The sequence below is a fragment of the Crocodylus porosus genome, unplaced genomic scaffold, assembly GCF_001723895.1.
Source record: "Crocodylus porosus isolate Cpor-Errol unplaced genomic scaffold, CroPor_comp1, whole genome shotgun sequence".
Classification (NCBI taxonomy): domain Eukaryota; kingdom Metazoa; phylum Chordata; order Crocodylia; family Crocodylidae; genus Crocodylus; species Crocodylus porosus.
In genome coordinates, this window is record NW_017728910.1 from 6064599 (window position 1) to 6087242 (window position 22644).

The following is a 22644-nucleotide window of genomic DNA, read 5'->3' on the forward strand; positions in this document are numbered from 1 at the left end:
TCTCTTTCTGAGCTCACATTTTCCAGTGTTCATTCAAATCTGAAAATTTACTCTATTTTTAACTTTATAGTCACTTGAGCTTTAAAATTAGCTTTAAGATAATGGAGAGGGTTGACATAAGGATGAAGAAGATTGTTCAGTACTGCTTAAGTAAGTATAGGAGTAAAGTCTTCAATTAAGTGTGCTTGTATATGAAATTACACAGAAAATGACTCTTTTGAAACATTTGCACATTAATAGTAGAGAAGGTTTATGATTATATTATGCTTTCTTTCAGTCTCCTGCTGAACAGGCCAAAGCTAGATTACAGCTTGTTCTTGAAGCAGCTGGTAAGTAATGCTACATACATACCTCATACAAGGAAATATTACTGAATTGCTGTCATTTTCAATATTGGATTGGATGATGCGTAGATTTGGAATAAGTGGGTGAGTTTGGGGAAATTCTTAAAGGTCCAGAATTCTTAAAGGTGTGGAATTCTTAAAGGTACAAATTTTAGGCCTGAACTACATTTTCAGTTCTTTTTAAAGGTACTCTTATTCTGTGCCATATCATATAATCTAGACAGCAGGGATGTGGCTTAAACAAGCCACAAGAATTAGTAACTTAATTCATTTGGGAATTACCCAGCAACTTATGCGGGTCACCTTTCCTTCCTTTCTCCTTTGATTTAATGAGAGCTAATGTCAGCTCTAGTGCTACACAGCTACACATGTATTGGGTTGGGGCTGTCCTGTGACAGATACCAATGCTCAGCTGAGTGTTAGAATCCAGCATGGGGCAGCCCCAGTGTCTGGGACACAGCTGTCTCTTACCCAGTCAAGCTTGGGATGGAATCAGTTCCTGGCCTGAGGTCCTTACCCAAACTCCTGGAAGCAGATGCCAGTAGTGTGACTGTGGTGAGCTTCATATTGGGGATCATCTCCCTGATCTTGGGCTAACTGCACCCCAAATCTTTAAAAACAAAGTGTGTAACTGGGCTGTGCACATAATTTTCTAACATCTTTGGTTTTTGGGGACCCTGGGTTCAGGGTTGTGTAGGCTGGGGATGCACAGGGATGTGCTGGATTGAGAATGGGAGGGACTGCTTAGCCTAGGGGTGGGCCACTTAACAAGGCTTGGTGAGCTTTTAAGGGTCACCCACTCCTTGACAGTTGCCCTGCCTTGTGGTCACCATTTTAGGACTGGAAGTCCTGCCCCTGACCTTTGTGACTGGAAATCTCTCCTGTTGCCCCTCCCCACCCTGGAGTACTCCTTTTGGGAGGGGAGGTTGCCATCTTAGACCCAGAAAAAAAATCATACACTAAAAGTCAAACACTTACTGTAACATTTTAATTTTATTACAAACAATATTTTTGTCATTATTTGTTTGTGTACCATATATAGAGATGATTACATAATAACACAAAAATAAATTCCTAGTCTTGTATATCGTCTGGGGTGATGTGGTTGGGGGTATGTGTGTATGGTAGGGCGTGAGGGGAGGTTATGAGGGGGTGTGGCTATGTGTGTAGGGGTCATGGGGTATGTTGGGTGGTGTGTATATATAGAGGGTTGTGTGGGTGTGTGGCATTTGTGGGGGGGGTGTGGGGACTCCACCAACACTCCCCCTATGGCGCAGCAGCAGCAGGCGGGGGCACTCGCACTCATGCCCAGTGCAGGTGCCCAGCGGCATGTGGCTTCAGCCAGCATTGTATATAGTGGTGAGGAGTGCAGCCCCTGCTGTGCCACCTGTATCACCAACACTCCCTGCCGCACATGTGCAATCCCTGCACTTGCATGCCATAAGAGGGAAGCCCCATGTGCTGGAGCCAGCTGCCTTCCCCACTTCCTGCCGCACAGGTGCAAGGACTCTGTGGGGAAACAGGGCTGGCGCTGTCCTCCACTTTCAGTGGAGTCCTGGGAGTGGCAGGGGGTGGGGAAGGCAGCTGGCTCCAACATGTGCACCATGGGAGGGAAGCTCCACAAGTGTGGGGGCTGCATGTGCATGGTGTGGAGCACCAGCAATAGAGGCAGCTCAGCATGGGCCATATTTTGCCTGCCTCTAGCTTAACCCCTTAGGAGGGGACAGAGAACTGTGGTTGGGTGGCTTTTGCCCCAACAAATGCCTTTGCAGAAACAACTGTGTTGTGCTTCTTGGAACAGAGTCTTCCCAAAAAGAGGTAAAGTCCCTTTCTCCAGTGTGGAACTGGATACTCCTTGAGTTAAGGCCACAGAGAACCAGGGAAGGTGAGAGACCAAAAGACTGCGGTCTCAAAGTGGGCAGGAGCCCAGGCTTCACCCTCACTTTAGAAACTAAGCCTGCTTCAGGGGACTCTCAGGGCTCCTATAGAGCAAGGCTGCTCCAGTGTGCTTTAAATTCATCGTGTCAGAGCAGACTTGATTAATTGAGTCTGCTGGAGTGCAGAAATGAATGTGCTCCCATAGCTTCCAGTGTCACGTGTATCAGTTTCCCCATGCTGAAAAAGAGCTTTAGTTCAAAGATCCCCACCACCATTTTTCAGGATGGGGACAGTGATACACATGATTCTCGGGTGCTTTTAATTAGTGTAACTTGCTAATTAAAAAGCCCCTGCCTCCTGGAGCACATTTATAAATGCCCTCAGAAACCAGACAAGTCTCTACCAGTCCTGAGCAAGCACTCCCTGGAATAGGCAGATCTAAGATTTTGCAGAAGTGGGGTGCAGATGTTGTGGTGCAACACATATATTCTTCTCCAGTTAAAAAGAAACTAGAACTATGCAACGTATAGTTTACTTGTGGAATTCACAGGAAGTGGTAGTGTCAGATAGCATCATCAGAATTTAATCCAGGCTTAGCTTCTAGAGTGACTAGACAAATTCATGGATGAGAGCTGTTTATAACTGTTGAACAGAACAGTTGGAGATGTTTCCTCTGACATCTCTAAACCAATAGTGGTAGGTATCAGGGAAGGTAATGGATAGGGGATAGATCACCCTGCATCTGCATCTGTTCAGTGCTCTTCCTCTAGCATCTACTTCTGTAGCTGTCAGAAATGGTACACTAGGCTATATGGACTATAGGTCTGACCTGGTATGGCACTTCTTACATTCTAGAAGCTTTCCTAATATGCTAGGGATCTAGCACTGTATTATTTAGTTTAATATCTAAGTGAAAACAGTTCACTTTATTGGAATCTGTACTTGTTTGCTGTTATCAGTTGGGGCCAACCTGCCTAATCTGATGCTCTGCCTTCTTTTCCCTGCCCTATATGCCACTGTAGTAACTATCCCTTCTCCTGTCTGCCATGTGCTACACAGAGGCGGTCTGTGCTACTGTTGTCACCCATGCCATAGTTTGGCCTCCCTGTGCTAGATTATATATTGAGTTTAAAAAAACACAGCAAACTTGACAAACAGTAGTCAAAATATAATTGTTTCATTACTCCTGTAGTCATTATAGTTAACTGAACATCTCTTATTCAGATTTATAAAATAAAATGTAGCTTTTTTGATTATTTTGACAGTGCATCCAATACTTCACTATCAGTCATTTCTCCACCTGAGCTAATGTTCACCTGAGTTTAGTATTACCATACCCGAGTTGAGGTTTTTAGCTAGAGCTAAAAATAGTTTGCAGGGATGTGAAATAAGACAGAGACTCAGGAATAGCTAACAGGTGGCAAAATTACAAAAGAAAGGATAGCTTGAATGATGGAACATCAAGACCATTAGAAAGGAGTGAGGGTCATTAACACCTGTGGAGTGAGGAGAGATTAGAAGGAAACAGATAGACTACAATGAGCCATAAAGTCAATCAATTCTATTAGTGCTGCCTGGACAGAGAAGCTGCTGCTCTTTCCAAATGTTTGGTTTTAAAGTTTGAATAGAGCAGGAAATCAAACTGGGGTATAACTGCACCTCCCCCTTAGATTTGCCCTTGCCTTCCGGAGGGCCAGAAGCCAATGGGCTTCCCTGGAGATTTTGCCTTGTTAATTCTCTGAGTCACCTGAAGTTCATGTTCAAGAGTGGGGAAGGGACAGACAACCTCTGTCCCAATGCTGTTTTAATGACCCAAAAAACTGCTAACTGGTTTTCCTTCTGCCCCCATTTCATATTTGGAAAATGTGAATTTGTCTCCCCTACATTTATTCTTTTTGCAGGACACATGGTTTCTATTAAAGAGAAGGAGGGCAGGAGCTCCATGGAAACTTCTTGCCTTTCAAGCACCAGAGGGGAGAGCGTTTATTGAATGAAATTTATATTTACTGTCTTAGGTTAGAAAATGTGATAAGGGAGAAAGTATCATGGGTTAATAAGATGTGTATTCTGGGTATATACTTTGGGAGTCTTAAGGGTAGCAGTAAGAGCACAAGGTTTGCATGCTGGCCGTATTTTTGTAATAACTATGTGATTATTATGGAGCTCCCTTCCTTCAGCCCGGGGCGATACATAGGGGGTGCATGTGGGTGCACGTGCACCCGCTGAGTGTAGTGGTGCACACCCTATACAAAGGCACCGCTGACAGTGTTGGCAGCATCTGCAGGTGGTCGCTGACTCCTGGTCAGTGCTTGCCACCCCAACTCCCTCCCTGCCTTCGCCAACAGCACCGATGGTGTCTGTGGGAGCTCCCACTTATTGCTGCCGTGCTTCCGCCGATGCTGCTGCGCTCCCACCACCACTGCACCCCGCGAGCCACTGGGGGCATGCATCATCCATGCTTTGGCCAATAATGATATAGAATAAATTCCCTAACAGAAGAGTGAGGGTCCTTGTGGCACAATATCCTTGTGCTTTGATTTCAGCAATTTCTTTCCAGTATTCCCAAAGAGAGTACACTTTGCACATTAATTCTACCATATTTACCTGAATCCAAGAGGAGTTTGAATTTAAAATGACCCCTCAATAATTAGATTGATTAACATGATGTATGCCCCAGGTTCTGCACAGGGCGGGGCAGGGGTGGGCTGCAGCTGGGGTTGCATGGGGCTTTTCTCAGTGGGTACTGGGCTCAGAGCGGGTGCCGGTGGAACCAGGGGGATGCCTTATCCACCCCAGATTTTGCTGCTGCTGCACTCCCAGCACCACCAGCCCCCTCATGCAACCCCAGCTCAGTGCCCTGCCTCCACCTATGTACCAGAAAGAGCCAGGGCTGCACTGGGCAGCTGGCAGCAGTGGCCCTGGGAGCAGAGCCATGGCAAAATTTGAGGTGGATGCAACATCCTCCCAGCGCCACCAGCACCTGCTCCAAGCCCAGCTCCTGCTGAGAAGAGCCCTGTGGAGCCCCAGCTGCAGCCCATCCCATCCCGCCCTGTGCAGTACCTGGGGCACACCCCCCAGTACCCTTTCAGGGTGCAAGTAGCTACAGGAGCCGCCTCCCCCCACACAAGCTGTGGCTCCATCCCCCCCAGCTGCCCCTGCCCCCTCCCTCAATGTGGGGAACATTGATTTCCCCCCCACACCCTTTCCCTCCCCTTTCATTGCACTAGACTTACCAGCTGGAGGCAGCTCTTTACACTGCCGGCTCTTTTCCTCACTGCTTCACTGCTGTGTTGTGGCTGCACATAGCACAGGCATTGTTTGGCCAAATTGTCAGCCCCATCGGGCCAGTATGATATCCGAAGCAGCCAGTTTTCTTTATATCGGTACCAATCTGATATTGGACTGATGTATCGGTTCACCTTTAGTGCTGAGGGAGTGGACTGATTGCAGAGCTGCTGGCCATCATCTTTGAAAACTCATGGCAATTGGGAGAGGTTCCAGATGATTGGAAAAGGGCAAACATATTTAAGTGACCATATTTAAGAAAGGCAAAAAGGAGGATCCGGGGAACTACAAACTAGTCAACCTCATGACAGTCCCTGGAAAAATCATGGAGCAGATCCTGAGGCAATCCATTTCTAAGCAGTTGAAGGAGAAGAGGTGATTAGGAACAGTCCACGTGGATTCACCATGAGTGAGTCATGCCTAACCAACTGGATTGCTTTCTGTGATGAGATGACTGGCTCTGTGGATGCGGGGAAGACTAGTAGATGTGGTATACCTTGATTTTTAACAGGGCTTTTGATACGGTCTCCCACAGTGTTCATGCAGACAAGCTAAAGATGTATGAACTGTAAGGTGGATAGAAAACTGGCTGGAGTATTGGGCTCAGAGAGTAGCAATTAGTGGTTTGATGTCTAGTTGGAAGCCAGTATCAAGAGGAATTCCCCCGGGGGGTCAGTCCTGGGGACAGTTTTGTTCAGTATCTTCATCAACCAGCTTAGAAGATGGGATGGAATGTGCCCTCAGCAAGTTTGCAGATGACACCAAACTGGGGGGAGCAGTAGATATGCAGGAGGACAGGGCTAGGATTCAGAGTGATCTCAACAAATTGGAAGATTGGGCCAAAAGAAATTTCATACAGTTCAACAAGGACAAATGCCAAGTCCTGCACTTAGGACAGAACCATCCCATACATCAGTACAGGCTGGGGACTGACCATCTGGGCAGCAACTCCGCAGAAGAGGACCTGGGGTTACAGTGGACAATAAGCTGAATATGAGCCAGCAGTGTGCCCTTGTTGCAAAGAAGGCTAACAGCATACTGGGCTGCATTGGTAAGTGTGTTGCCAGCAGGTCAAGGGAAGTGATTATTCCCTTCTATTCATCACTGGTGAGGCCACATCTGGAGTACTGTTCAGTTTTGTGTCCCCCCTCCCCCCCCAACTACAGAAAGGATATGGACAAATTGAAGCAAGTCTAGGGCAGTGAAAATGGTGAGGGGACTGGGGCACATGACTTAGGAGGAGAGGCTGAGGGAACTGGGCTTACGTAGCCTACAAAAGAGAAAAGTGAGAGGGGATTTAATAGCAGCCTTCAACTACCTAAAGTGGGGTTTGAAAGAAGATGGAGCTGAACTGTTCTCAGTGGTGGCAGATGACAGAATAAGGAGCAATGGGCTCAAGTTGCAGCAAGGGAAGTTTAGGTTAGATATTAGGAAGAATTATCTCACCAGGAGTGTAGTAAAACACTGGAAGATGTTACCCAGGGGGGTTGTGGATTCTCCATCCTTGGAGGTTTTCAAGACCCAGATAGACAGAGCCTTGCCTGGGATGATCTAGTTGGGGATGGTCCTGCTTTGAGCAGGGAGCTAGAGTAGATGAACTCCTGAGGTCCCTTCCAACCCAAATTTTCTGTGATTCCATGATTCTCAGACAAGGGGTAAATATGGTAATTATATCACATATTTCAGAGATTAAAATGTTAATTAGTGAATATTTAAATGTGATGTGTAAGTAAGCCATCTTCCTTGGGTAAGTACAAATAATCTTAGATCTGGGTGCAGTGTTGCAGCATGAGAACTGAGTTCTGAAATAAGTTTTTTTTTCTTTTAAATTGATTTCTAAGATTATCGTTATTAATAACTCGATATTGTTGAGCTGGGTTTTGGTTTAAGTTGCATGAAGGCTTCAGGCTTTATTTAATGACGTGGCTGCTAAATTTGGGTTCCTGGTGCTCATCATCCACAGCTTAATTTTTTTCACACTTTCAGAGCACCAGCAGCAGCATTTGTGATGGAATAGGTACTAAGGCTGGACATAATGGCATCAGTGGCTATTTCAAAAAAATGTTTTGTGTGTGATTTATTTCAGTATCTCCGTAATGAATTGCACATTGTGCATAGGTGTTTTTCTTATTGGCCTTACTTTTCATGTAATTTGATAAAACATTAATCTCCAGCCATAGTTGTGGTTCCCTAGACCATATATTTTGTTTTTATTCACTGGATAAAAACTTTTAAAAATTGGTTTTATTTATTTTTGTATAGTAAAATCTTTTAGAATTTCTTACCTGTATTTTAATCAGTGAATACATGTTTGTGTAGTGATTTCAGATCCTCAGTTTGAATTCATACTCTCATATCTGTATGTAAGTAGGTAAAATACAGTTTACAAGAGACATTAGAATTTTTATACTGGAAACAATTTGTTTTAAATAGAAACACTTTATGATATTTCCAGCCAATGTTTCTTTTTCAAAAATGCAGCCAGCCTCTTGTATCTCATAGTTTCAAACATATGCATCATTCTCCGTATCTTTTAATATGTCTTTGAAGGATATAATTATAAAATGATTGTGACAGCATAGGCCTGAAAAAACAAAATTTGTTTATACTCCTCACAGCTGTCACACCTCATTTTTTAATTTAATACCTGGAAAATGTATTAAAGGTACCATGAGTTGTATATAATCATGACCTGAGTCCTTAGGATTTCCATAGACATTTTAAACACTGTGACACTTCTTAATTTCAAAATGTATGATTGGACACAAGTTTAAACTGAAGGTGCAGACTGCACTTTGAGAGAGGCTTGTTTGTTTTCTTAAAATGTAAAATGTTGGCAAATCCCTTTTTCTGTTTCTATTTAAATGCTGCAAATGGAAAATACCCAAATTTTATACAGCTTTAAAATTCTACACCCACTTGTTTGGTTTGGTGTTAGCCAATTAAAAATGAAGTTGACAAACTTGTTATGTGAGGGATGAGGAGAGAAGCTAATGATTTTTTTATTAGTTTTCTTTGTTTAGAGCACAGTGAGAACTCTTTTTACCCTTGTATTATTTATGTGAGGCTCTGCCATGTCAGAATTTTACCAAGCAATCTTTTTCAATAAAACTGTATTATATTCCTATTCTAGTGATGTGACACACTGTTTCATGAAAGCTGTTTTCAATGCTGAAAGTATCACTACTTCAGCTTTTCAGAATAATAAACTAGGAACCAGGCTTTAGTTCAGGCTTCAACAGTATTTGTAAATTGCTGTGTTACTGGGATTCGTGTTTCCTTGCTGTTAACGCATCACATCTAGATTTGCTATATTTATGTGCAGTGCACTAAGAACTTCACAGATATTGTTTTTCAAATAGACTGATTTTTTTATAAAATCTTTTCAAGAATTTTGGAATTGATGGATTTAACCAAAATTATTTAATGATAGTTGTTTTAAGATAATGTTGAGTCTTTTTAGCCAGTATTTAAATATAGCATTAAAACTTATGTGTAATGATGAGCAACATTGTTGTTTCTGCTGTTGGTCTTCTTTATACACTAAATAAGTATTCTAAATTGGTGAATACTTGGATTATCTTGTAAATTTGTCTGCAGTATATTGCAGCATGCCAGGGGGAAAGATCCCTGCTGTCCCTTGCTGCCCCCCGCTGTGTGGAGGGACCTGCCATGAGCCCCCAGAAGCCTCAAGGCTGCTGCAGCAGCCAGTGGGTGCAGGCTTTTTTTTTTAAAGAGCTGGGAGCTGAGGCAGATAGGGAAGCCATGGGAGTGGGGCTGGTAGACAGCGTGAAAGTTGGGGGGGCTCGTGGTAGAGCCCCCCAGGCAGTGTGGGGGGCAAATCGCCCCCCTGCATGTAGAAGCCAGTGAGTGGGGGCTTTTTTAAAGAGACAGGAGCTGGGTTTGGGCGGGGCAGCTGGGGGGGGTCCTGGGAGAACAGGAAGAGGGCGCTCAGGGGGCTGGGGCAGCAGGCAGGGGCTGGAGCCTGGCAGGGTCCCCCCATGATCCCCTTACCATGGTCCCCCTACTTACTATCATGGAGTCTGGGTCCAGCTTCCTGTGGTGGTGAGCGCGAACTGCATGAATATCTGAAGCTCTCCAAATCTTTTCTGAATCAATCTGGAGAGCTACAAATCAATTCGGGCCTTTTTATTGGTCTCCTAATTCAATTTGGATTTAGAGATTTGGCCACCAAATCAGGCCAAATCTCCTCCAAATCAAATCAACACCTGAAGCTTTGCACAGCCCTATTAATAATGTTAGCATTTAAGATGTTCTAATTAAACTCTGCAGTTTTATCCTTCATCAAGTTTGTCTTTACCAAAAATGGTGTTAAAGCGTGACCCTAAGAATTTAGGATAATATGTTAAAAATAACAATGATTTTGTAACCATCAGACACAGTACTGAACTACTTGCCCATCCATCCTGGTTGTAGTTTTCATTAACATAGGTCTTAAGGTTATTTTCTAACACAGCCTACTTTTCTATTGAAGAACAGTAGGGTGGTGGTGAAGTGTTTTTTCCCTTTTTTTTCTATTTACTGTTGCTGTTTGATAGAGCTTAATAGAATAGAAACATGTGCTTATGTTATGATGGCTGTATCTTTTTAATGTATAAAGGTAAACTTCTAGCCCACATATGGACGTTCATTTTCTCCTAGGAAAGTCACTGCTCTCCCAGTAGAAACCATGAATATTCAAGGCTTTTTTTTTTCCCAAGAGCAAAAATAACCAAGGGACAGCCAGGGTTAAATCACTCTCAGGAGTTTCTCCTGGAAGAGTGCATGTCTGTACACCATCTCTTTTGAGAGAAGCCACAGCAGAGTCCTCCAGCCAGCATCCCAGGATGCTTTGCTCCCTCAGCCCTTCTCTTGGAACACTGTCACTAGCTGGACTCTGGTGCTCCAGCTGAACAGGGAGCAGAAAACACTGGCTTAACAATTCCACGTACTGCAGGGAGACACAGGCTGACTCTGAGCAGTCTGGGTCAGCCATTCAGGGCTGCCCTGTGTAACTGCTGCTATTTGTCTCCAGGCAGAGCGAGGGAGTTTATAGAGCATGCTGAGCTATATGCACAAGGGCCTTTTACCTGCAGAGCATCAGCACTGCAAACTTTGTCCTCTTCAGGAACTCAGCATTTGAATGTCTGTTCAGCTGTCTCTAGGTAAGTTTTTCTACAAGGAGGACAAACCCAGGCTAATTTTCCCAGATTATTTTAAGGTATGTGCATATCTATAATTTTAATAAAAACTTTAAATTATCAGTGGAAGGAAACTACAAATTTTCTAAAGTTGTTAGATACTGTGCACTATAGAGTAAATGTCTTTTTAAAAATATTGTTCTATGTTGCACATAGTTAAGCAGTTATAGTTACCTTAGGCAAACTGTCATAGTAACCGTTGTTTGGCATGTAGATCAAACTGGGAAAATGAGTACATTCATAATGGGATCTATTTTCATTTTATGACAACTGAGAATATTCAGTATTAATTTTAATTGTGTGTAACTCAAGTTTAAAATTTACTTCCACCTATGTATCCAGACCTGTGAAACGCAAATGGTGTAAATGAAGACTGTCTCCATAACAAGTTTGGGGCGGGGAGGGGAGGGAATGGTGAAGCTTTATTCAGAAAAATGCTAATAGAATTTTTTTTCAAGGGGAAACATGCAAGGATGTTTTTCAAATTCTTAAATTTTAAAATGTCGGAAGAGATTTTGCCCAGACTTAAATAAAAAATCCTAGCTTTGGGCAGAGATCCATCATAGTACATTTCAGCCCCAAAGCCAAATGTTTTTGGAAAGCTGATGAGTGTCAGAAAAGAGAATTGTAATGAAAACTGTTTTATAGCCTTTATTGCTACAGTTTGTGTTGATTGTGGCTCCTTTATGGTTTCTTTGCTGTATTTATTCAAGCCATACACGGGAACAAGAAAAGAACCTGAGTTAGGTTGCTAAAATAGACTTAATCCTAAATTCATGCCTATTACTAGACCCAGTTGTGTAAATTACAGACAAGAATCCTTAGAACTATTTTTTACAATGAAGGAGACTTCAAAAAGAACATTCTGTGCAAGAAAGACCCCTTCATGTATGCTTAAAACTATTATATTACCCTCTTCCTTGTTACTGGTAAAATATTTGTGTTCAGGAGTTTTTGTTTTCACTGTTTGAGGGTTTTGTTTAACGTTTCATTGACATATTAGTATTTTGGTTGACAGCAGCATATTAATAAATGGAGGGAATAAGAAGAAAGCAGCTGATGTGTTGAATAAAACTTGATATTTAGAAATTTCAGTGTTTAAAATCTAAGTTACAAATCATAATTGTTACTAATTTCATACAACCTTTGATGTACATATAAGGTAAAGCATTACATTCCTTCCACCCTGTCCCTCAAAAAACGTGGCTTGATTTTTCAGAAGTGCTAAGCCTTGAGATGCCCAGTTGACCAGTACAGTGTCAATGGGAATTGGAGGTGTTCAATTCCCTTAAAATCCAGTTTTAGTACCTAAGTTTGGCATTCAGTTTAGTTATTTCAGTCAGAACTTTTGACACAAGTTTCAAATTAGCTGAAAAAATATTTTTAAATATATTATTGTTTTGCTGATATTTGAAATGTGGAATATCTGGCTAGCTTGCATAATTATGTACATTTTACCATAACTCAGGATTTAGGATGACTAATACCTAAAATTTATTTTTCAACCTTTTTGGTAAGATATGATCTGCAATATGCCTTGTCTTTGTATGCTTAATGTTTGTTGATTTGGCATAAACTTCATATTAAGTCAGTCTAATTCTCTGTCAATACAAGTAAGCCTGAATCTTGGTTCTGTGTAAACTGGGCAAGAGTTCACACTGCTTAAATCTTCTATGTTAATTATTTAAAGAAATCAAATTTTCATTTATAAAAACTGTCATTCAGCGGATATTATTGGTCCAGCTATAAATTTAGATGCAAGTGACTTTACGTATCTCTCTTAATATTTAGATAGAAAAACCTTTTAGCTAAGTCGAACAATATCACAGCAACTTGCCATGTCTGAGCAGATGTTAAGCAGGCAGTAGTTGAATGTTAATTTTGAGAGGGTGGTATGTTTAAGCCTATCTGAAGTATGTTGCATGTGGGCTTTCCAGACTTGGTTACAATGCTGCGTCTCTTGGGAGAATTTTAAAGCTAAACCTCTTTCTTTTTGTCACTCCTATATGGACTCTCTCAAGTCAGTATAAAGCAGATCATCCCTAGGCTAAAGCTCTTCAGCTTTTGTTATTGGGCTCTTTAGACCTGTAATTAGGCCTCCTGGCAGGCCTTGCAGGCCAGTTAATGGTCATATGGAGTTTCTATGAGGCAGACTGGCTTTGTATAAATCCTTCGTAGGAATACGTTTATGGGTCACTTCCTACCAGGACCATGCTTTGTCCCTCTGCCCCACGGGCTGACAGGGAGCAGGTTCCCTTGACCATGGACAGCTCAGTTTGCTACTCACAATCTACTCAGCTAATCCCCAGTGTAAACAGAGGATTTAGTTGAGCTTCTGTCACTTACAGTTGCCAAACCACTTGGGTGTCTGTGATTTCTTTCCCAGACTTCATTATAGAAAGAGAGAGACAACTATAGGTTTTGAGCTTGTTTGTATATTAGATATGCATTGTTTCTTCTCACTAGTTTTCAGGGGAAAAGTTTTAAGAAATTAGAATCCTGTTTTCCTCACAAAAAACAAATTTACAAAGAAAACAAAACTTCAACGTGTAATAGTTTCTGCCATTAAAATGTTCATGAAGCATTCCTCTTTTCTTATAAACTTGGAAGTATGGTTTGGTGCTTTTACTGTAAATGCACTAATGCAAAATAGCATATGGACGTTCTGAACTATTAATCTTACCATTCAGCCGAAAAGTAGATCTGGAAAATTTTCTATAGGAATAAATAGAATTCTCTTATTCTCCGTATAAAGATGATTACAAAAGGTGATTGATCTTGATTTCAAAGGTCTAGAGTTGGAATGAGTGACTGATCTATTTTTGGAATCTGCCTTTCATTTTCCTTACTAAAAACATGGAAAAATACAGTATTTTTATAGATAGAATTGTTGACGGAGTTTAAATGAGACTTCAGAATTGAGCTGCTAATATGGCATTAGCATATGTGGTAAAAGCTGATGAATAGAAATCATTTTACATTTATCAGAGCTCTTTGACAGTATTTCTGGATTTTTGGATATTTAACTCATTATCCTCTGATTATACTGGCAGGTTGCCTTTCTGATTTGTACCACAGATCCTTTATTATAAATATTTTTATTCCTTAAAACAATTTAATGAAAAATTACAAACACACTATTTTCACTTGCTATAAAATGTAAGTATCAGAGACTATTTCCCATATGATATTTTTCAGCTGTTTTCCTTTGTTTTAGGGAGAACAGATCCTTATTTGCTTTAGTCTTACCTAATAAATAAATGGTCAAATATTCTGCAGTCTCATACCAAAGTGGTTCATGACAGATGTGGCTGAAAGGACCACATACGTAGACTGTATGATTTTAGTCTGGTGGAACTAATAGGATCACTCGTTACTTTATAGATTCTTGCTTTTCTTTTTCTTTAATAAAAACTGTTTAGTTAAATAGGGTGGTCTTTTATTTCACTCTTTCTATGGATATACAATGATATAAGTATGGCAGGTGGCAACAAATACGAAAAAACTAAACCTTTCCTTTTATTTGTTCTTACTTAAAAATGACAGGTTTTAAATACAAATACTTTTTATTTTTATAGTAGCTTTCTTACTTTATGTTGCTCTATATAGGGAATCATTAAACCGTGCCCACTTTTAACCCTATGTGGCAATTTTAGCCATGCAAACAGTTTTAGAAGGTTCTGTAAATTGGGTGTGTAGACACACACACAGGTTCAACTACAAAAACTATTAAAGCATATATAAGGTATTTTAGAGAAAATGTAAAGTATTTGCAGGAATCTAATCCTATTATTAGAGACTTATTGAAACATACTGAAAAGGAGAGTAGTCATCAGCAGTATTAAGTATGTCCATATGCTAATGTGACTAAGAGCTTTAAGATATTTTATATGTAGTACTAGCAAAGTGCCCATCAAGAATGACAGGCGGGTGGTGGGGACAGAGCGCCACCACCCACCGCCCTGTGCTGCCGCCGCTCTGCATCCAGATACATGCAACACGTACATGCACGCACACGCACACACCCCTGCGTGCCCCACTGCCCACAGCCAGTGGGTGCTCTTGGTGTGTGTTGGGGGGAAGGGTGTGGTGTGTGGTTGCTGGGTGCCACACAGGGAGTGTGCATGGGGGACCTGTATCACCGTGCCCTATGGCTGCATGCTGCGTTCAACGGGTGCTGCCCACGTCCCCCTGCACACTGCCCTTGTGGAAACCCTGTGGCCACGTGCCATGCCCATCCCTGCACAGGATGCGCTCCCCACACCGGCTTCCTGTACAGTAACCTGTGGCCATGTGCCTGGGCAGGTGCTCCTTGGGCAGAGAGTGAGGGGGGCATCGCCGCAGGGTGCTGTGCAGACAGCAGGCAGGTGGGGCACATCCTGCCCTCTGGCCATGTGCTGCAGCTGGCGGGAGCTGCCTATGCCCCCGCTGTCCGGTTCCCTCGCAGCAGCCTGTTACCATGCTCCCCCTCTATGCTGGGAGCACATAACAGCTTCCAGCAGCAGGGTGCATTGCCGTGGGGTGCTGTGCAAGGAAGGGGAATACAAGATGTGGACAGCACCCACTGCCTGTAGCATGTGGGGCGGGACATGCCCCCCAAGTCTGCTCCCTGTATGGCACCCTGCAGCTGCACACTATGGGCTCTCCATGTGGGAAGCACCCGTTGGCTGCAGGCCGTGGAGGGGACATGGTGGGGGGTTGGGTGCCCGGCTGCAGGCAGCCCTGGGGAGAGCATACAGGGGAACGCAGGCAGTGCCTGTTGGCTGCAGCACACAGCTGCAAGTTGGGACATGCCTCACACACTCACTCCCCATGTGGCACCCTGCGGCCATGTGCCTATGCGCCTCCTGTGTTTTGGTGCTCCCGGTGCGGGGAGGGCGTGGCTGCAAGGTATGGCACCTTGCAGCCGGGTGCTGTGTTCGGCAGGCACTGCCTGCACCCCACCCCGCCCATTCCTCTCATGGCACCCTGTGGTGGCACACCATGCCCCCCCGCATGTCTGTGCACCATGCCCCCCACAATCACAAGCCACACCCCCCACATGGCCAGTCCCTGCACCTCACAGCAGGAAACACAGCCTGGCCTTGGCCGCTTCAGCCCCCAGCTCCGCCTCTGCCTGTCCATCTGTTTGTCCTAAGGCTCCAGGCCATGCACGCGCAGTTTACCTGGAGCATTTCGGACAGAAAGATGGAAGCGGTAAGGCTTTTATTATATTATAATTTTCAACCGTTTGTTTTTGACAAGTGCCTACTGTAATTTGTACTTTTTTAATATTAGGAAACATTCTCAGTTTTGTGAAGAAACACATGGTGATTCAGAAGACAACCAAATAAGCAAAAATGGTTTTTCTGGATGGCAACTTCAGAGCTTTGTTAGCAAGAACATGAAAAGGGCAGGTGCAGTTTATGAAAGAGGTACACATGCGCAAATCTTGACTCACGTCTCTGGGGACAAACAGGTACGGTTATGAAACACCCCCATCAGGAGCAGCAGCTATAAGGAGGAATCACCCTCGGGAAGGCCAGGATACTGCCTTTTCTCAGAAATTCCACCATGAATTGTCGGCTTTAAACTTTGTGGAATTTTACAGGGATCATACTAGTAACTAGCTTACACCAATGTAGTAGCTTCAGCCTGGTACATCAGTGTAGATTACACTAGGATCTGGAGCAGACAGACTTGCAGCTACTTTGGTGTAGCTGCAAGCAACAAGTAGCTATTTATCACTTAATGGACAGTATCCAGTTTGATTTGAGCAAACAGTTTTCCTGGAATAAGTGTACACGCAAAACATACACTGGTGTAATTTAAGCCCTGCTTTTTTTCCCAGCAATAATTGTATACCAGATTTGAATAAGTGAAACTAGTGTCAAGTTCTGTCATGATTCACACCACTGTAAATGCCAGGTTTATTGATGTAAATGTGTTTATGTCCAGGTCCATGAGATGCATCTCCAGGGGAATAGGTGAGATTTTTTCATTCTTACCAGAATGCATCAGAGTTACGTTCTGCCATGAGGAAACAAGCCCTGTGGTAGAGGTATTCAGTGGCCTTTGAATAAATAGTGGCCCAGTGCAATATCCCTTCCTATCCCCTCTATATCTATACCTTTATGCATTTCCTGAATGTTATGTTCTTGTTCTACCCCAGCCAGTCACTTCAACTGTTTTATCTTCTCTGTCTACCTTCAGCTGGCATTTGAAGGCCTTCTTTGACTTGGTACCACTGCAGCCTCAGCCTAGGTTCTACTGTAGTGTCATGCTACTATCCAGATATCAAAATTGTGTTTTCAGACCTGTCTGAGAAGCAGTTCAAATTCCACTCTGTTACTGAGGACATGCTTCTAATGCTCCTGTATATTAATCTCAGAACTTGCTTAGCATGTGCTTAAAATACTGAAAGAGTCAAAATGCATAATTTGGTGTGCATATATATTACATACTTTGGAACTATCCATTTCTGGTAGATTTGGTGATAAAAAGGAGCAAGGATCTTTAGGTCACCTTTCTGTCTTCTTCAGGCATAGGAGAAAGTGTCTAAGGTCTGTTGTGATTGTGACTGAAGACTGGGGAGAGGTGGGAAGAAATTGATTTTTCCAAATTCAGATGTGTTGGCCAATGTCATTGGCAAAGAATGTCCTTTCTACCCTCCTCCTGTGGCAAAATATATCAGCCACAAAAAAAATCTTGCCCATCCCTATAGACAGTAACTTGATGACAAAACTATCAGATATCGTTCAAAGTTCAGGGCTAGGAGGTGAATGAAATGATAGTGTCTTTTATTTTGTAGATTATAGTAAACAAAAAGAAAAACAAGGCAGTAGAAACTTTCTAGTCCTTTCTTTATTGATCTGCACATTTTAGAATTCACAAGGCAAACCTACCCAGTGATCTCCCTATTTAGCAACAGAGGACAAAGACTTGATGAAATGTCAAATAAATAAAATTGTTATTTTTATAAAGTATCTACCTTTCAAATGAATAGGTTCAGCCATCATTTCCAATCAGAGTTTGCAAGTATTGGTTCCAGTTAACTTCTCATTTCTTATTAAACCACCAAATAGCAACAGAAGGTAGCTTCTCTGTAGTGTTTTGCATTCTTGGTTTTCATTTAAAAAAAAAATCTGGGAATTTTTTGGGGTTTATCTTTGAATCATAAAAACCAGGATGAAATTGGGATAAAAGGAAGAAAAGGAAAAAATTGTTTTAAATCAGAGAAAAATAGATGGTAAGGGAGGGAGGAAGGCTGGGACTAGCAAAAGGGTGTGGCGCAGCCTGTCGGCCACTCCTGAGGCTGCAGCAGGGAGGAAAGTGGGGGGAACAGTCAGTGGGTGCGGGGCACAGGGGCATGGCTCTTGTTGCTACACAACCCCTGGGAAGGCTGTGGGAAAGGGGGCTGCGCCAGGCTCTTCCCAGGCGGCACATGCTCCTGGACCTGTGTGAGAGACAAGAGTATGTATGCTGCCACTGCAGGCTCAGTCTGGCTGTGGCACCGGGCTCTTCCCAGTGCTTGGGGCAGGTGGTAGCCTGTTCTTGTCCTGCGGACAGATCCGGGGACACATCCCTTGGGAGGCCTTCAGGCTGGGGGGCAGTGCTGGGCTCTTCCCAGTGGGGCGCATGCCCTCAGATCTGCGCATGGGACAAGAGCAGGCTGCTGCCTGCCCTGAAGGCCTAGAAAAATCTGGTGCTGCCACCAGCCCTACCCTGCAAGGAGTGGGGCTGGGCTCTCCCGCCTGCCCCACCACCACTGGCAGGGCTTGCAGCTCCCAGTGCCCAGGGCAGGGCCGAAGCCGGAGCCACCAGGGTGCAGCTTGGACCCACCTACACCTGAATGATTCCCATGGCCCAGCCCACCACACCTGGGGTCAGAGCCAGGAGCGATACCCCTAGGCAGCGGCACCAGCCCCCCTCCTGAAGCGTCTGTGTGGCTTCCCCACCACTCTACATGCAGCCACCACCACTGCCCTCCCCCCGCCACATCTTGCTGGAAACCTGTGCCTCCGGTAACTGGCCCAGTGGTAGTTTTAGCTTACTGGCACCACCCGTTTCTGTTCAAATCCCTGTTAACCAGCATGAGTGGGGAATGGGCCATGTCCCACTCATGATGGTTAACAGGGATTTGAACTGAAAAATGGGTGTAAATCAATAAAAACTGAGTGACTTCAAAAAAAAAATCAGGGAATTTATCAGTGAAAATAGTAAAAACTGAGACTGTGGAACACTACTCATCTGTCTACAGCTAATTAGCAGATTGCAAGCTTGCTACCATAATTCACACCTTTGTCCTTTCTTAAATCATTTACAAACTGAGACTAGTGTCAAATTTTTCTAGTTGGGCAGAATGCTTTCTTGTATACCTGTTACACAAATTGCCAATTGCTCAAATCATGAGCAAGACCATACGAGGGAGGATAAGGCAAGATGCCGTGTTTATTGATTAAGTGCTTAATGCACACACATACACACACCACATTCATACTGTAATTTCTGTTCTGCGCTGGTATACATTACCAGTCTTATCAGTGCTCAGATCAACTTAGTGACCAGCCAAGTTGATCACGGATAGGAGCCGGGCTCCTGCAAGTCCACCTCGTCAGATGAACTGATGCTCCAAGATGACATGCAGAACAAGACCCAAAATTGGTACGTCTTGTCCCATGTTTTATAGCCTTGTCAGTTCACCTAGTCCTCTGGGCTTTTGCTGGGTTATCACTGTGCTCTTTCTTGAAGGTCAGTTGCTATTCTTCCACTGTTCTGGGGTGGATTCTTCTTCATAGATTTCATAGACTTTCATAGGCATTAAGGCTGGAAGGGACCCCGTAAGATCCTTGAGTCCAGCCTCCTGCCCCAGGCGTAGGAAGTCAGTAGGGGTCATAGGATCCCAGCAAGATAAACATCCAAATTTCTCTTGAAGGTGTTCAAAGTAGGTGCTTGAACCACATCCGAGTAGGTGCTTGAACCTTGTTTGGTGTTTTATCTGTCTGCATTCTTCAGCGAGTTGCCAGCTGATGTTTTCCTTTTCCACAAACACACTCTCACCCATGCAGCGTACAAAAGAGTAAAGGGTTGAGCACTCGTGTCAAGCTACAGAGCAATACAAAATGGAGTTTCTTAAACAATACAAAACTCACGAAAAACATAAGATTAAAAGCAATAGGCAAAAGTCTATTTGTATAACACTAGTACTCTAACTTTTATATGGGCTTTCCATTGGTCTCGGGTGGATGCAAGATACTGATATTGTCCTATACTGATATTCCAAACGTGCCATTGGATATTTCTGCCTGAAGGACCATGCTTCTCCTTCTGTGACATTTTTGGGATTGATGTTTACTAAGGCACTTGAGAATGCTCTCCCTTGCTACATCTGCTGCTGGAATGGCATTTTTTGTGAAGACTTCACTTAGAATTCACTGCCCATTTTGGGTATGAAATAGCTGGAATCCATTGACTTTCCAAAGTCCAGCATCTGTGGCTGGAGAAACTTTTTTTTCCTGGAGAAATCATGAAGCTTTTGATTTGTAATATGTGTGCTGGCTCATGGCTGCTATGGTCTGGGAATTCAGTAATACACTTTTATGTTGGTTTTAGAGTGGGAATTGTTTTGTATTTTCTTCAGGAATGTTTTAATTTAAAAACTGTATAAATAGTAATATCTTCTGAGATATTTTAAGGGGAAAACCATGATTGTCAGTAATAAATTATTCCATATTATATTTGCTCTAAAATGTTTGTTCATGTAGGTTCCATATTCTTTTTCTCTGTACCTCTTGGCCTAAGTGCAGGTGTCTCTAAATGTGTTGGTTTCATTATTCTAAATATGGAAGAGGGGCATCTTGCAGGAAAATTGAACCCTTTTAAAATATATAATGTATAAGTACTTATTACTTTTTCCCAGTTTATGTGTTGTATATGGTTTCCACAAACCTTACGACATTTCCTTGGGGCTGCATACAGGCTAAAAAAGGAATGAAGACAGATTTTTCATTAAATGACTTCATTTCTGTATAGGATGTGTGGATCCTTCACTCATTGGAAGTTTTTTTTTTTCTTTAATCTCTTGCCACCGTTCGGTTTTAATTCTTCATCTGTTTTGTGGAAGGCGGTTTGTGTTGCCCTTGTACTAGGCATTAGCCCCTTGGTGACTTTCTCTTTGTGTAGATGTTAAACATTTGTTTTTATGGCATATCGGTGTAAATATCCTATCTTAGCAACTGTTTTACTGATTGACCGGCCAATTGCTGTGTCTTGGTATCTTGTGTGTGAGTAAGCACTATTCTAAAATGCAAAAAATTTAGAGAAGAATGAGCATTGTGCGCAATTTTAAGAAATCATTTCGTCTCTGATGTGAAATCCTTTGTCCATAGCTTCCTAAAACTTAAGTTTCTGTGAAACATGCTCCCTGCTAGAAAGTTAAGAAACTACTCGTGATTTTTTTCCCCCTTAAGCATCTTCATTTGCTTGACCACAATGATGGTTGTTCCATAAATACCTGAGAGAGAGAAACTGATGATACTTGGGGCTGATTTAAAATCTGAAATTTTTTTTTTTAATTCAGTCTCTGGATACATTGGAAATTTTTAACTGATACTGGGTGTGCTCTGAATCGCCTCTTGGGCTGCATCCAGACAACTATGGCTGTTCAGTATGTGGCACCGCCACACACAGTGCATTCTGGTGTTTCCCACACAGGGTGGTTTGTTTTTTGACTGTGGGAGATCCTGGGGTAAAAAAAAATCCTGTGCAGAAAAAAAAGTGGGGCAGTGCATATGGAGGCAGCATGCACCACTCAAAACCGGAGCCATACTCTGAGTGCCAGCCAGGCTCCTAGCTGCAGAAGAAATTTGGCTGCAGCTCTTTGCCCTGCCTCCCCCACCCCACCTGGGATAACCTGCTATGTGCCAGAAAGCGCATGGCACAGGCATTCTCCGGGGACAACAAGGTGTGCCACTGCTAGTTGTCCCTAGGGAGCCAAATGCCCCGCACTTATCTGGATGTGGCCTTGAGGTTTGTTTCAGTAACATATTTTTGTTACTGTGTGATTGTAGGAGTCCTAGGTTGGTGATCGAGCCAGAGAATACAAATCGGCAGCATTTAAAAAGGGTGAAAACTCTCATTGAAGGACACTTACTATTCATTCCCTAATAAATCATTAACATTGAACACTTAACATTTTTGCATTAAAATTTTACTTCTGTAACTAATTTAATAGTGTCTAATTTAATATAGTTGTACAACTAAAGATGCATTTTTGAGGAAACATTTCAAAGTGAGTCTGTAAAAACAAATTTGTTTTAGAACTGGCTTCTATGATTCTTGGCTTCACCTTCTAAGAATGCATGTGGTGAAGACTAATTTGAAATATTGATGAATATACAGAGTTCCGCTGAGGATGCTTTTACTTTTGTGGGCAGAAATGTTTATGTAGAAATCTACAAGTGGCTTGAATAGCTGCTTTTTTTTTTTATTTGCATAAGCACAGATATGTTTAGATGGGATAACATTCATGTTGTAGTTGCCACTTGTATTTTCAAGTATGCTGGTTGAGTGTTTGTCCTACTTTTGGTGTGCAAGGACCCCATGCTTACAAGATCAGATTCTTTAAGATCAGCAGTGTCACTGTCCATGGAACCTGCATGACCTTTTTCCCTCAGAACTCCTCTTCTGGGGCCCATAAATGTCAGAATGAGCCGCATGACCTCTCTGTTCAATATCACCTATGGCAGTGAGATGAAACAACTTCAGCATTTATTTTACTACCGCGTAGCAGATTATTGTATATCTGCTTGGGTAGTTTGTTTTTTTTTCCTGTGGGCTTTTTGCTTTGTTTTTAGTTTGACAAAAATAAATAGTTTTCTTAGTCTCTTGAATCATTGTTTATTGGTTTTGGGAGTTTTTTTAATCTTCCTATTATGCAGTTATATATACCCTTGAAA

General features: G+C 42.7%; 1 protein-coding gene across 3 annotated transcripts in view; it reads left to right on the forward strand.

Annotated features, from left to right (window-relative positions):
- Window positions 1–22644, forward strand: part of RSRC1 (arginine and serine rich coiled-coil 1) — a 305589-nt gene that overhangs the window by 161645 nt on the left and 121300 nt on the right. For all 3 annotated transcript variants that reach the window (XM_019532657.1, XM_019532655.1, XM_019532656.1), the window contains one exon: window positions 278–329. In XM_019532657.1, coding sequence (XP_019388202.1) covers window positions 278–329 — 52 coding nt within the window. The remainder of the gene's footprint in view (window positions 1–277; window positions 330–22644) is intronic.